Source organism: Pyrgilauda ruficollis, unplaced genomic scaffold (assembly GCF_017590135.1).
Source record: "Pyrgilauda ruficollis isolate IOZ18807 unplaced genomic scaffold, ASM1759013v1 scaffold2, whole genome shotgun sequence".
In the NCBI taxonomy this organism is placed as follows: domain Eukaryota; kingdom Metazoa; phylum Chordata; class Aves; order Passeriformes; family Passeridae; genus Pyrgilauda; species Pyrgilauda ruficollis.
In genome coordinates this window covers 13,698,424-13,713,556 of record NW_024519206.1, presented here as the reverse complement: position 1 = coordinate 13,713,556, position 15,133 = coordinate 13,698,424, and the positions used below count along the sequence as shown (strand labels likewise).

The 15,133-nt window shown below is 38.9% G+C and overlaps 1 protein-coding gene and 1 long non-coding RNA gene across 6 annotated transcripts in view; both read left to right on the top strand.

Annotated features, from left to right (window-relative positions):
* Positions 1-9,494, top strand: part of ANKRD28 (ankyrin repeat domain 28) — a 117,948-nt gene extending 108,454 nt beyond the window's left edge. For 4 of the 5 annotated variants that reach the window (XM_041466192.1, XM_041466191.1, XM_041466193.1 and 1 more), the window contains exons 27-28: positions 1,356-1,447; positions 6,625-9,494. In XM_041466192.1, the coding sequence (XP_041322126.1) occupies positions 1,356-1,447; positions 6,625-6,911 (379 nt within the window). In that variant the 3' untranslated portion in view covers positions 6,912-9,494. The remainder of the gene's footprint in view (positions 1-1,355; positions 1,448-6,624) is intronic. The other variant, XR_005955004.1, reaches the window with a different exon arrangement.
* A 1,593-nt stretch (positions 9,495-11,087) lies between these two features.
* Positions 11,088-14,919, top strand: LOC121352914. Its single transcript, XR_005955008.1, has 3 exons — positions 11,088-12,475; positions 13,660-14,117; positions 14,816-14,919. It is a non-coding gene; the product is annotated as an uncharacterized LOC121352914 (long non-coding RNA).
* The last annotated feature ends 214 nt before the right edge of the window (positions 14,920-15,133 follow it).

The following is a 15,133-nucleotide window of genomic DNA, read 5'->3' as shown; positions in this document are numbered from 1 at the left end:
TGCTGCTCACCCTGGTGCACCTCAGGCAGCATGAAATAACCAGAAAGCAGGAAAGGATTGATTGCCTCGTTTCTGGCTCTAAGCAAGGATGTCTTGGGAGAAGGAAAAGCAAAAAGGAGATGGGAACAGATGTGGGAAAGTATGCTACCACAGGCTCATGTAATTTCACCCACATGCCTTGGCTCAAATAGTTTTATCAAGAGATGTTATGGGATAAAATAGGTACACATTTGCACGTCTATAAAGTTTTTATATAAATGGCAAGGTTGTAACCATTGTTTAAATAATGCTGCTTTAGCAAATGTTTAATAACTAAATTGACTTTCTGAACAGCTTAAACAAAGTCCTTCTTTGTGGCAAGATAAGCATTAAAATTGTTGGTCTCTACATTAAAATTATTTTAATTACAGTACATTTTTCAGTATATCTGTGGGGTGTGGTAATTCTTGTATTTTTAATACTTCAATGTAAGCACCATAGATACAGCTGCTCCTGTTTGTATCTTTTGCATTTCTGATATATAAGTAAGACATTTGTTTCCAGCTTATAGTTAATTCAAACAACTTCAGGAATCTTAGAATGAATGAAGAGCAATATAAAGCAGAAGGGAAGTAAGCTGATAATTCTATTTCCTGCTGAGTGATAATAAGGTTTTATTTAAGCCAGTGGGAGCCAATTTTGAAAAACTGTTGCATTTGAAAAAGATATAATTAGAATATTTGAGATAAAGCTACACTTTCCTTTGTAGAGCAAGTCAACACAAAATTGATTTATGGTTAGTAGTTTGAGGTTTTGAAAAGTAATCTGCTTTTCTCGCTTCATGCATTATACTGTGAAATATTTTTTCATCTCTAATCACAATGGAATATAGTGGTTTCTAGAAGGCAGATTGATGAAGTGCTTCTGCATCTCTTATGGGTACTTACGTGTAGCAGCAAACGACTGCCATTCTGCTGTTAGAGCTCCAGTGACTGCTGGCAGTGATATGCAGTTACTCTCACATGAGACAGTATCTGTTACAGCAGTTGAGTGGGGGATTTATCAACAGGAGGGTGCCAAGTGTTTCTGACTTTTTAACATGGTAAAGTCCATAAGCAGGAACATCTTTACTAGCAGCTGCTTCCTCACTGTGTGCTGCCATGGAAAGAAGAAAGCTCACAGTTGGTATTGTAGGGTTTCTTTGCAATAAGAAAAGAGATTTGCTGAGTTTCCCATATTAGTTATTACAGCTACAACATTTATATCATGTGTAAATAACGTAGAAGTATAAGTATTACATTTAACTAGATGCAAGCTACCTATCTTACTTCATGACTTGTTCTAAGGTTTATATATGAGTTTGCTTGTCTTCACAGACCTCTGCATGTTGCTGCTCGAAATGGACTAACGGTTGTAGTTCAAGAGCTTTTAGGGAAGGGAGCAAGTGTACTTGCTGTAGATGAAAATGGTAAGAAAAATCTAACTTTGTTTTCCTGTAAGGAACTGTGGTTCTAAACTCAACTCCCTGAAAAGCAGTAACTCTGGAAACTCCAGATGAGCCTTGCAGTAGGTTGCCCTTACAGAAAAAAATGCGTTGGTGGTGGATCATTTTAGCAAAGCAGCAGAAGTGTAGGGAGAGTGAAAACTTTCAGAATGATGCAGGTCACGGCACAGAAAAGTTTGGCTTGCATTTGTAGTTTCATGATGCACTATAAAAGTAGTTTTATGATGCACCTATAAATGCACTAGCTTTGGCATACCAAAAATGGTCAGAAAAACATAATGCTCAAAGTAAAATATAACTTTCAGCTGTTAAGCTGGATTGAATTGCTATTCGTTTTGTCACAGTAGGTATATTGGTGTTAGCTTTTAAAAGCTAGTATGATTTACAGCTCACAGTTACTGTTCTCAAGCTTCTGGCTCTTCAGAGTTTTTTGGCACTTAGAAGTAAGAAGTAACTGCTTTATCACAAGAATAAATGCTGCATCTTGTAAAACAAAGAAAATTAGATTTACTGAATAATTCACATATTTTCATGTAAGATATCTGTGGTCCTCTAAAGCTGTGCTTTTGAAAGCATTAGACTCTGTCTCTCATGCCGTGAAAGCAGTAGCTGGGATTTTTGGGGGGGGGGGGTGAGGCAATGGGTTGTTTGCTTTTTTGACTTTGTTTGGGTTTGTCTGTTGTTTTTTATTCCAAAAGTGATGTGCCTAATTAATAGTTCTAATTATATTTCCAGTTTGGAAAATTTTTCCTCTTTTACTGTTCACTGTGACTTTCTCTCTGTGTTTCTCAAATTACACTGCTTAAAGTGACATGGAAGACTTAAAGATCATTCCTTGCCTAAAATAGGGCACAAGAGTAAGTGCTAAAAGAAACTCCCTCAAATGAAAAGATGGAAAGATATATCTTTTTTATTTTTGCTTCTCATCACATGTATGCTGACTGGAGACACTTGCATTTTTGTGGGCTTCTCATATACAGCCAGCCAGTCCCTTGTTAGGATGGATCTTTGACATAACAGAGGAAAAACATTTGTGTCAAAGTACCCTGGCAGCCTGGGGATCTGAAAATCTTCTTTTTAATTCTGCTCACATTTTAAATTTTAAAGTAAGTCTGAGTGCTATCTAGTATTTTTCCTCACTGTGGTTCTTTCTAATAGCAATTGCTTTTTTTAATAAAATTTTAAGCAGCCTTTAGAATATATTAAGAAGCCTTGATGGATTCTTTTTCTGACTCAAGAAATAGGCAGTGGAATATTTTGGATCACAACACTGACATTCTCTTACTTCAGCATAGTCCAGATAAGTTCAGTGATATGCCAGACAAGATTGGCATTTCATATAGAATTAGATTATATGGGAGTTTAATTTTAGTTTTAGAAAGTTTTAGTGTTTTACATGGAACCTGTCTTGATATATGGAACATGTAACCAGCAGAGCCTCAGCTGTTACGGAGTCATGATCCACTTTTTGTCTTTGAATTTGTCCTTTCTGTAAAAACTACATTGACTTTTTGCAAGCAGTCTCTGTTTGTATCTATGGCTGTACAAATTGAGTCCTCTGCTGCTATATCTGAGCATTATTGAAAAACATGAGCTTTGGAAAAAACCAGCATCACTCCAGTTCCTGCATTTCAGTTTATAAATAGTTTATAAGATTTTTTAAACTCTGATTTGAAGTCACACTGCTTTTGTCATATAGCATCTCTTAAGATGGTGAGATCATTTTTGTGTAAGATCTAATGTCAGTAGAAAAAATCTAATCCTCTTGGTTCTTAATAGATTAACTGCAACTGAAAGAGCAAATTAACTGTCCAGTATACTTCCCCAAAGCAGTTGTGTTGAGGGTTCATTCTCAGCTCTGGGTCACAGTTAATAACAGTTCGTATTCAAATTTCTTTCTTTTTTTTTTCCATTTTTCTGCACCAGTCATGATGAAACTGCCATCATCTTCATCTACAAAAATTCTGTTGAAATGGACATTATTGATGCAAATTTGCCCATCTTAAAAGAAATTATTGGCTTTTTCTTTCACTTGACACAATATGAAGTTTCATTTTGTCACTCAACCAACGTTTTGCGGGGGGGTTTCTTTGTGTGTTTTGTTTTGCAGTGGGGTTTTTTTCCTGAGTATTTAACTTGTATTTTAGTTTATATTAGAGATGTCCAGTTTTCTGGAAGGAATTTTTCTGCAAGCAGTTGTAAGATGACTTCTGCCCCAGACTCTCATCTCTTTCCCAGTGTTAATACCTCATTCAGTTGATCTTGAGAGCTCTCATTGCACTGACCACATCACTAACCCTCTGATTTTCCTCTGGACGCCTTCCTGGCAACTTTTAAGCCCCAGGGGAGGGAGCAGCTCTGCATTTGGGCAGGGTGAGCCTCAGCCTTAAGTCAGTGTCCCTCATGCAGCCCCTTGTTTTTGTTGTGCAAGGATGCTGCCCCAACTCACTCTACTTCTATTGCCCCATCTACAAATGAAGATAGTAAATATTTTGTTATTGTTGTTCTGTGAAGCATTACACAGGCACAAATGCAGATTATGGGGACCATTACAGAGGAGCTGAGTAAGAGTATTTCAGTGGAGTCAGTTCATTTACCAACATCGTCTTCAAAGGAAATATAAAGTATTTATATCTGCTGTTTCCCTGGCTTTTGAATTATTACTCTGCAGTTAAGTGACATAAAATTGCAATTTGTTCTTATAAATTTGAATTTGATATAGTGGAGTTAATATAAGTTAATGTGGTGGAGGACACAGATGTCTGTCTTCTGTGGTGTAAGCAGTTACTTCATCTTGCTATGTGTAAGGCAGGAATAAAACTGGGGTGTTTCATTCCTGCTTATGAAAGCCAGGAGCTCGAGACCTACAATTGTATATTAATTATAAACACAGTTTTTTAGAGAACAGAGAACTTTTAACAGAAGCAAATATTTTGTTTAATCCTTACATTGACCTTTTTATGATGAACTGGGATGCGCTGCTCCAGAAGGAACATGAGTATTCAAGACCCTAGAAGTCTTTAAAAGGGGGGAGGGGGGAAGGGGTCAAACAAACAAATAAAAACCCTTAAAATAGCAGATGACTGCTTGGTTTTCTTCTTTGAACTTTTATCAAGTCACATTAGTGAAAGGAATGGTGTTGAATATGACCAGCTTTAATAAACTTACTTTGTGTGTCATCTTACCTTCATACAACCTCCAGCAGCTATAGATATTAAATGGTGTGCATCTGAGTATCAGTTCTGAGCCTTCTGTTCTGCCTTACATGCCTGAAATGCAGTCATGATCCAGGTGTGGCGAGCCCTGGCCCTTGCTTCTGAATCCTCTCAAAATGTATCTCTTCTGCAGACTGTCACTGTTAACTCTGAGCTGTTTAAGTGCTGTGGTACCTTACTAACAATGAAAACATCCGCTGCGCTGCACTTCTGTACGGCCCTATCGCATGGTCAGCTGGTGCGTTCTGTGCTCGACTTATCTGTGTTTCCTTGGATTGTGTGCTCCTTTGGGCAGGGACTCTTGTCTTGCTCTGTTCAAAGCATCAAGCACAAGGTCTGTCCTGAGTGAAAAACAGTTCAACTGCAAGGCCGTCCCCTGTTTGCTGTTTTCCTAATTTCTAGCTATGGTTTACTGTAAGCTATGTGCTTACTGGTTTAATACCTATGTGCAATTGTACAATACAGTAACTGCTCCTGAGCTCTGTCCTAAAACTTGATCTGGACCTACTTCTAAAATAATGATGATTCCTTTGAAGTAGTTGAAACACTTGCTGGTAGAATGAGCATTGCCTTGTTTTCCCTGCCTTCCTAAAGTCTGAATAGAAGTCTATAATGCACTTTGCATAAAAGCCATCTATTATTTAAAATTACTTGTGTGCTTTTTACTTGGATGTTGTACACCTTGAACTTGTGGACTTCGGGGTAGTGCAGGACTTCAGACTCCCAAATGTACCTGAATATGAGTCTTCCTGTTGAGCTCATTGTGGGCATTTCTGTCCCACACAGTGAAAGATGCAGCAGGGTGGAGCAAGGGAGGGGAACTTGTCCTGCTCTTGGCATCAGAATTAGCTGTGATCTGTGGAGGTACTTAGGGGACTGCCCTGCTTTTAGAGCTGCCAGTGGCACCACCAAGGACAGTCCCTTGATGCTGTAGATGCACCGAGACCTGTGCCAGAACTCACCCTCAGGCGCCATCCAAATGGCTAAACCTGAGACAGGAGCAGTGCCCAGATCTCTGCTGAGGAGAATTTGAAGCATTTTTCTTGACATTGAATGAACAGAGGCAAGTACACAGAGAAGGGGAAGCTGCAGAAGGAACAATGGTAGAGGATTATTAGAGCCACAGAAACCCAGAAGAGATGTCACAGCTACGTGACCTGACTGCAAATCATTCCACAGCCCAAGGCCTCCTGCATTTGGGGGTTGTCACAGCAGCAATGCCTGGCAGAATTTTGTTGGACCAGTTGGGCATCCAAGTGGTCTCCCTGCAAGTTCTAGCCTCCTAACCTAGCTGGCATTTACTCAAACTTCTCTGGATTTCTTAATTGATACCATGCAAATAAAAATCAGGCATTGGCTTTATAATTTATATTATTGAATATTGTAATGAAGTTTATTACGCTATTGTAATGAAGTAATTACACTCTGCCTTTTCAATTGACTGGTCTTGATCCTTTAGCCAGGCTGTTACTGAGATAGCACAGTGATATTGAAGTACCTGTCTGTGATGAGCAGCTGTGGTGGAGATTCTGGATGAAGAAATGTTAGAGCTGTAGTCTGTGCAGTAGCTCTTTAGTGAATGCTGTCACCTGTCCCTGTTGGCTGCTTTTAGTTGTCTCTCCTCAACCAGGTGACTTCCTCACCATTTTCAGATCTGGGCTTTTCTCACTGGCCTAGAGTGTTTGGCTGTGCCTAACAAAGCAATTACATCTTTTTTGCAAAGGCCATTAATTTCAACATTGTTTTTGTAACCAGAAGTTTAAAAATACTAATTGATAATGCATTTATTTCATTTTTTTGGTTTTTTAAACAGTGCGGAACTAAGCAATGTAAAACACTTTTGCAGCTAAAAGATTGTATGAACTTGGAGAAAATTGTCCATTGCCTTTATTTTAAAGGAAGGTTTTGTTTTCTCTCGATTTGCAGGTTACACGCCGGCTTTGGCCTGTGCGCCCAACAAGGACGTGGCCGATTGCCTGGCTCTCATCCTGGCCACCATGATGCCTGTTTCATCGAGCAGCACATTGCCCTCCCTCACCTTCAATGCCATTAATCATTACACCAACACCTCAAAAACTGTCACCTTCGACTCCTTGCCAATCATGAGGAGTGACCACAGCTCCTACTGTACTTTCAACAACATTGGCAGGGCAGGTGGCTACCCCTACACAGAAGAAGACGAGCTCAATGATTCAGATTCTGAGACCTATTAGAAGATACTTTTTGTAGGTCTGAGTGAACCCTCACGCTGGAAGGTCAGACTCGTGCTATCAGAAAGCTGTTGCTGTTTGAATACAGAAGGAGGACACACCTTTGAGAAGATGTTTTTTATTGTGGTTACATAGAAAAAAAAAATCTGTGAGACTCTAGGAAGATTTTTAAGAGCATATTTTGCAGAAGAACCATAAATTCTTGAATAAGTACTTCGAATCCATGGCAAAAAAAGAAAAAAATAAAGAATGTCAAAACTGTTTTATTTAACTGTATTCTACCATTCTGTTTCTGGTGCCAGGAGTAATTCCTGCAGACTGGGCACCCAACTTGGTGTAAATTAACAAGACAAAGGATGCTAGATTCAGATGCTCTCAATAAACCTAAAACCATTTTGAAGGCAATAAATGAGTTTGGTACAGTAGGCATTGTTTGTGCTGCAAATTGCCAAAGGACCAAATAACTTAAAGATTTTTTTAATTAAATGCGTTTTTTGAAAACTGGAATAGGTTATTTGAGAAGTTATTTCAACCAAACCTTAATTACTTCTGGAAAAGAAGCTTAGATTTGGGGTTAAATGTTGAATTTTATTTTTTTTTAATCATCTGAAAGCCTTCCGACACTATTAAATGTACCATAAAAAAAAAAAAAAGCAGATGTGCTTTTAAGTTTTATTTTCTTTTTCTTTTAGGTGAAAATTATCTGTCATACTTTTATAATACTAAAATTAAACCAGCTAAAAAGGTGAAGTCAGGGTGAAAAATGTACAGTGTAATAAGGGAAGGAAGGGGTGGGAGATGTGGGAGGGAAGAAGTAATTGTTGCACAGTTACAGATTTTTTTTTTAACTTTTCGGTTTTGGATGGAACTTTTCTTAATTTAAAAATACATGAGTAACTAGGAAACTATGAAACTGCATAAAAAATGGAATTGAAATGTCTCAATAACCCTGTTGTGACTGAGAGTTCTTTTCAGTAATTTATCTACTTCCTTACATCATAAATTTGTATGTAAGATTAAAATTGTATATCCCTGTCACTTTTTTTTTTTAATCCCAGATTTACAGTGGGAGGGAGGAGGGGAGGTGAATTTAAAAGTATATTTCCCTATTAGAGAAAAAAGTACAGTGTCTGGTCTGTGGGAAGAGCTGTGTATCTTTGTTGTGCTCCATTTAGAAAATAAACAGCAGAAACAGGTCCCTGTAATGTAGTTCAGACTTGCCCAATTTATTTTTTTTTTATTTATAACAGACTACTGTGGTTTTTTTAATTGCCTGAAGAATGAAAAACTGACATAAGTAAGCTGAAGTTTTGTCTGTTAAATATGAGTTTACTTTATTTGGCTCTGCTTTAACTATAACTGTTACTTTTCAAATGGATTTGTTTATGTACACGCAAGGAATTCTTGCGTGTCGTGGCAAAGTACAAATAAATTACTACAAACTGATTCCAATTTCATTTTTATCCTTTTTTTGTATTGTGAAACTGGAAATCTTTGATATTGTAAATTAACATCTGCTTTTCTGAACATAGTGTGGAAACATGGGACAGTATTTTGATCTATTTGATAATTTTGTGAGGTTTTTGAAGAATTAATGAGCATGTACATAGAAATAGTGACTGCTTGAATACTGTATTTACCTGCACTCTTTCAGTACTTCAAGATTCCTGTATATTTTACAGAGTATAATAAAACCCAAATGTGAGTTCTACTAATGAATAATTTATTTGTATGTACTAAGAATTAATGACAAAGTCTCTTGTCGAAGTGTTGGAGTTTATAAAATCTTCAGAAGGCTTTGCCAGCATTTTAATTCTAAAGCGAAGGTGAGCTACTTAAAGTAATTTTAAATACTGCTTTATTATTCCTTTAGGCTCCCTTATAAATACTGCTTTCTTAACCATTTGTGCCTGTGTTCATTGTTTATCTGTGAGCAGAGTTAGAGGACTTCAGGGAGGTGGTGATTTCTGTGCTCTCTTCCCTCTGAGTCTCACGTGTGTGGCTCTGTGGCAGCGATGTTTGTGCCACGGGCAGCACTCACAAGATCCACATGGGCCTGTCTTGCAACCATTTCAGTTTGAAGGCTGAAGCAATGTGGACCCATTTTTTCCTCAAATGCTTGTGGGAAACCTGATGAGAAAGCCAAGTTGTGTGGCAGTTATTTAAAAGGTAACAGCTGCATGTTTCTGTTCGTGAAACTGTCTGATGTTCATTCAAAAGCGCTGTGAAAGGATGATATTAATGGGCCTTTATTATCTGTGCTGACCTCTGTGACGTGGAGATGACCTGTTATCTCTGTGTGGTGGCTGTAGCCATAGGGCACAAACTATAGCAGGGGACACTCCTGTCCTGCTGGGAAAATTGTAGTGCACTAGAGGCTGGGTGACAGAGGAGGAAAAGCTCAGATGGCATTGGTTTGTTGAAAAGTCAAAGACTGGATATGGAATATAGATACATGCTGAAACATGCTGAAACAGTGCTGTTGAATGTGTTTGTTTCCTTATGTCCATCAGAAATTGTGCCTTTCATTTTGTTGCTACTCACCTCTTGAAAAGTTTTTCACTGCATTAAATTGCATTATTTTGACTTAGGTTTTGTGAACTTTTTTGAGCTAAATCTCTGTCTTTTCTAATTATGAATTCTTAAATCGACTTTGGAATTCATATTCACATGATTTGTGTATCTCATCTATCTCATCATTGCAGTTTATTCAGTGAGCCTGTACCTTGCAATTTGCATGTATTTGTTAAAAAAAACAAACCCGAAACTCTATTACTACCTGGCAGTATGGGTAGGACAGTAATTGTGCCTTCTAAGTGATAATTAAGATTATTATTAGAACATGGTCTAATTCCAAAAATGGAACATGATTTGTTTAAAGACCATGCTGCTGTGCTCAGAGACCACTTCTTAATGAGAGGTCAAGGAACAGCAGGCTCCTTGTGTCTGAAAAGCAAATAATGATGATGGTGTCTCATAGGGGTTTAAAAAAATATGTTCATACCTCAGTTGGAGGCCTGTTCCTTTCCAGAAAATTATGTTGGAATCTCCATTTTTCTAAAAGAAATCCTCCTGATTTTCTACAGATGAATATTGCACAGCTATTCTTACAGCCTTTACCCAAACAATCAATTGGATTTTCACCAAGGGAAAGCAGCGAATCTTGGCTGGACTACTGAAGCAATAGATTAGAATAAAAAAAACCCTTTATGTCCTGGGGAAGAAAAAAAATCAAATGGATTTAAGGAATAAGGACAGCTGGCTCTGCTCAGCTTTCTGTGTACTCTGACTTCTGGGATGTTTTATGGGTTTTCCATTCTCAGGATAAATGTTCTGCAGGAGAAATGCCAAGTCAGTATTAACCTCATAGGCTGAGCTGTTACTTTTAGAGTGTCATGTTGCAGGCTAAATGCTGGATGCTGATAAGATGAAGAATCTCCCCCTCAGAGTGACTCTACCGCAGTTGAGGAGATTTTTGGTGTAAGTCTATATAAAATCTCTGTGTCCTGCTTTGTATTCCCTCCTGTAAGTTTTTATTGCCTTCCCATGCTTAGATGTCTCCAAAATAGTTGTATAAATACAGGTGGAACAGTCAGAGCTTTTATTCTAGACACTTTTTAAACTTAGATTGGTTGCAGTTGTTGGGGGTTTTTTTTCTGGTAATTTATTTTGTTTAAAATTCTGACTTGTCTATGTCCTGGTTTTGGATATCAGGCTAAAGAATTAACATACGTTTGGTTGAAAAAGAAGTTAACATTTAAAAATTAATTCTTCAAAGTTTTGCTCCTTTTAACATCTACACAGATGTTAAAAGGAGCACTAAAGATCCCAAAGCTGTTACCTAAACTGTAGGGAAGATGACTAAAAAGGAGTATGAGATAATGTTTACAGATTCTCAAACCCAATTAATTCTGGTTTTGAGAAGAATTGGCCTTCCTGTCTTGCCCAGATTGTACCCATTTAAACACAACAACTACCGTAGTAACCCAGAATAACATGCTCTATTTATAGCTACTGTTAAAAAAAAAAGAGAGAGAATGTTCATTAAATGCAGTTGGTTGGGGATACACAGGTATTTGGGTAATTCAGGTTCTCTTTTGCAAAAAAAAAAAAAAAAGTGTGGTGGTCTTTCTGTTGTTGATGCTGCAATAACTGGGTGAGAGGATCAGTGTGTAGAGAGATGGGAAGTGTCAGTGAGTGCTGCCCAAAGAACTGGCTCGCATGACTTGCGAGAAGCTTGTCACAATCAGGGAACATTTTTAACAGTGCTAGATGTCTGCAGGGAGCCCATACTACTCAATTCTATGTTTGGATCAGTGAAGTTCACATCTTAAAAAAGTAAAGCCTAAATTAAAAGGGTAAATGTTTATGGAACAGCAGTTCTGCAGAAGTGGAGGTTGTGCTTTGGCTCCATGTACCCAGGGCAGGCGAGGGAGCTCCATGGGCTCCTCTGGCTACAGCTGCAGGAGCAGCAGGAGGATCTTCCTCTTCTCCCACAACTTTGCACTGGGCCTCTGCTGATGGTATGTATCCACAAAAGAAATGCCATCACACTTCTGGTTAAAAAGCATTGATTCCCCCTGATAGTAATTTCTGATAATCCAGTCCTGTTGGAATCAGACTATCTACTTTGGAGAGAAGGGTATTTTTTTATCTCTTCATAAGTAGTTTAAACTTCTAACACAACTTCCATAGGTCTGAATTCAAACTTTGTAAAACTGATATTAATATCACACAAAAGTAAGTATTTAAATTCTTAACGCTGGTCAAGCCAATTCATACAAATCCTTAAATCCAAGACTGATAGTTATTGCCTCTTGGAGTAATCTCAGTGATTTGTGATGATTTCCTTATAATCCTCTTTAATATACTGCAGAAGCTGGCAAGACAGTTGGAGTAGAATTCTGATTGGGATGGAAAACTTTTTTTTTGTATATAAATGTGTAGCTGTGACTCTGAATCAGACAAGATAAGAATTTATAAAACATGGGGTTCCAAACTTTACAGACTGAAACCTGAGGTGGAAATGCTCTTGGGAATGTGGTGTGATCTTTGGGGTGATCATGTGCAGGGCCAGGAGTTGGGCTTCCATGATCTTAGTGGATTCTTTCCAGTCATAGCCTCTGAAATGAGAAGAGACACAGCACAGGCATCTTTGTTAGCTGATAGCATTGGCCTTTGCTTTTTCTGGAGTCCTTCTCACTCTAATATCCATGTGTTTTCATATGTTAAGTGCAAAGGTATCACTGTGCATTAATTTTAATGATGAAACAACTGGCTATTCTTAAGAAACCATCCTGTTATTGTATTTATGAGAATCTGTAAGCCTTACCACAAAATCCCTTCATTTTACTGCTTAACAGGAGAAGGAAATGCCTGGCTGGACATGGTGAATATCACCCAGGCTTCCATCCTGATCTGTGTTCCCTCTCAGACCTGCTGAGAGCAAAATGGTCTGAAATGGCAGCCTTGGAAAGAGCATTTTGTTCAGTTGTTCAAGCATCTACAGCCAGCAAGATCACAAGACTTTTTTGGTTTCCTTTCCGAGGGGAAGATAAGTTATAAATGTGACTAAAATTTTCAAATTCTACAGCTCATCTCACAACTGAACTTTCCTGACAGGGAAAGATGACTGTCCCTGCTTAGAGGACTTGGAGATTTCTTGCAGCTCTTTCCAACCTGGTATCCCAGTCTCTTTAGCACATTATTTGTCTTCAAATAAATCAGTATTTAAATTATCCCTGCTTCCCTGGTGTGCTGTGTGTTATTTTACATTAGGATAAATTTAGCTCACTCCATTCTATGCTATGTTTTGGCAATTTTCAAGCTGAGGTTGGGAAAAAGATCTTGCAGTGTTCCCCCATGTAACTGTAAACATAGTTGAATAATAGAGAACTTAAAGAGCCTTTCAAGTTGTCTTCACGTTGATGGTGTCACTAAATATTTAAAGAGGAAAAAAACACCTTACAATCTTTCTTTTTTTAATTAAAATTGCAATAGATGCAGCCAGAACTCTTGCTATTCAGGTTTACAACAGAACAAAACAAAACCTGCTTTGAAGTCTTGTCAAAGGACAGACTTGCAGGATTTCTTTTCTGTACCTGGGATCTGACATAAGTCTGACATCTCAGGTGTTCTATGTTAAAAGAATGGATAAGATAGCTTAAATAGTTTTATAACCAAATCTAGTGATTCATGTATCCTGTCATGTATTTCCTGTCTCTTGCCAAACTTTGTTACTCAAACTGTCTGCATAATTTTCTAAAAATCTTAAAAATCTTCCTAATCTAATAAAGTCTTAATTAATTCAACCTTTCTAATCTCTTCTGTCAAGAGTTTGTTTCATTTGTTGTGGTTCCCACTATTATCTCTGCTTTCTGACCTGTGTTGCCCGCACCTGCTCTCCTAGGGCAGGGAAAAAGAGCACAGTGACTCTCCCAAGTATTTTCATTGTTGTTGACTTTTAAAAACTTGAGGGAGTGATAATTCAGTTCAGCCTGTGAATATTTGGGGTTTTCATCTCACTGGCTGAGATCTGCCTCAAGGAGCTTGTGCCCAGCTGGGCCTTGTGAAGGTCTCTGATCTGAGCAGATTGTGTTGCCTCAGCCACTTCCCAAGTCTCTTGATAGCTCAACTCCAAGGTTCTGTTTTCCAGCTGTGTCACATCAGCTTCTTCCCATGCCTCTTGATAGCTCAACTCCAAGGTTGTTTTCCAGCTGCTCCTTTGATCTGCTTTCTGTTTCTCTTACAGTAAGGAGAGTATCCCGACATCCACCTGGAAAAATCACTGTTAATCCTGAAGCAGCAGATCCCTTATGAGGAACCTTCCAACCCCCTGGACTCACATGCTGTTACTCCTACCTGGACAGAGAGTTTTTATGGTTGTTATCCTTCCCAGGAGCAGTGTCCTTTAAAGACACCATCCCCTGCTGTCTCAGAGAGGAAGTTTCTTTAGTCTCAGTACAAATTCCAAATCCTGGTTTCACTTTGGTCCACAGACTGAGAGGTTTAAAGCTGCTCTAGATTTCAGCTCTACTTCCTCTACGTCAAAATCCTTGCGTCCTGGTTTGGTTTTGTTCCACTCTCAGACAGGAATGGCTTGGGAAGCTTTAATAAAACTTCACATCCACTAGATGATGGGATGCATTACAGTGTGTAACTAATGAACATCAGCTTTGCTGAAGGCTTCTCACACCTCCTCAGCACGTGGTAAGTAGCTTCACCCAAAAGACTGCAGGCTTGTTTGGGAACAGAGCAGTGCTGGGATTGCTGCTCCAGCACACACTTCCAGAAGCCATCCATGTGTGGGGCTGACTGCTGGTCACCCCAGGTCAGGCTCCAGCACACACTTCCAGAAGCCATCCATGTGTGGGGCTGTTGCAGGTGACTGCTGGTCACCCCAGGTCACACAGACACATCTGTTACTCAAGGATCAGGGTGGGAGGTAGGAGTAGATACTTCCTGCTAATCCATTGTGTCTAGTACTGCCTGTTCAACCTTTCCAGTGACTCTTTGCTGGAGGCAGCTGTTTTGGGTGAAGGGAACAAGGTATGAGAACACTCTCTGACACTGCCTGCTCCTCTCAGGGAGGGGACAGGAACGTACCTCATGCAAACTCTAGTAGGGCTGAGGTCTTGTTCTAACAATTTTAACATACCCAGACTTGGAATAGCTCTTTGGAACACACTTTGCAAGTATTTTACAGGTAAGTACCTCTTCTTTCCTTAAGCATAGCAAATATGTGTAATGCTATTTATTTGTTTAGCCTGACTTACTGTGACAATGGTCTGCTCTGGAACTAAATCCCAAGCAGTATTTTAGTGCATGAAGCTGCATGTTTTTCAGCCTCCGAAGTGAAGGGTCCTGAGAGCTGAAATCTCCAGTTGTTCATTGTTCCATTCTTTCAGACTTGGTCATGTGGTACTGGAAGCAGCAGCAGCACCACCAACCACTGCAAATGCTTTTCTGTTCTACCCTGTACGTCCTGGAATCATGCAGCATTCAGCAAGAACATGGTATGGGTGCCAAAGAATTAATGATCTTTAATAACCCTGTGGTGGAATGGCCTACTTTTATAGCAGCAAGTTTATGCCTAATGAGATACAGACATTCCCCTCTCCATATTTCTGTCCAATATATGCTGCAGGATAAACAAACCTGGTGTGCTGCTGTATCAGAGTGGTGTTCAACAAGGGCCTGATTCACAGGGATACAGACTGACAGAG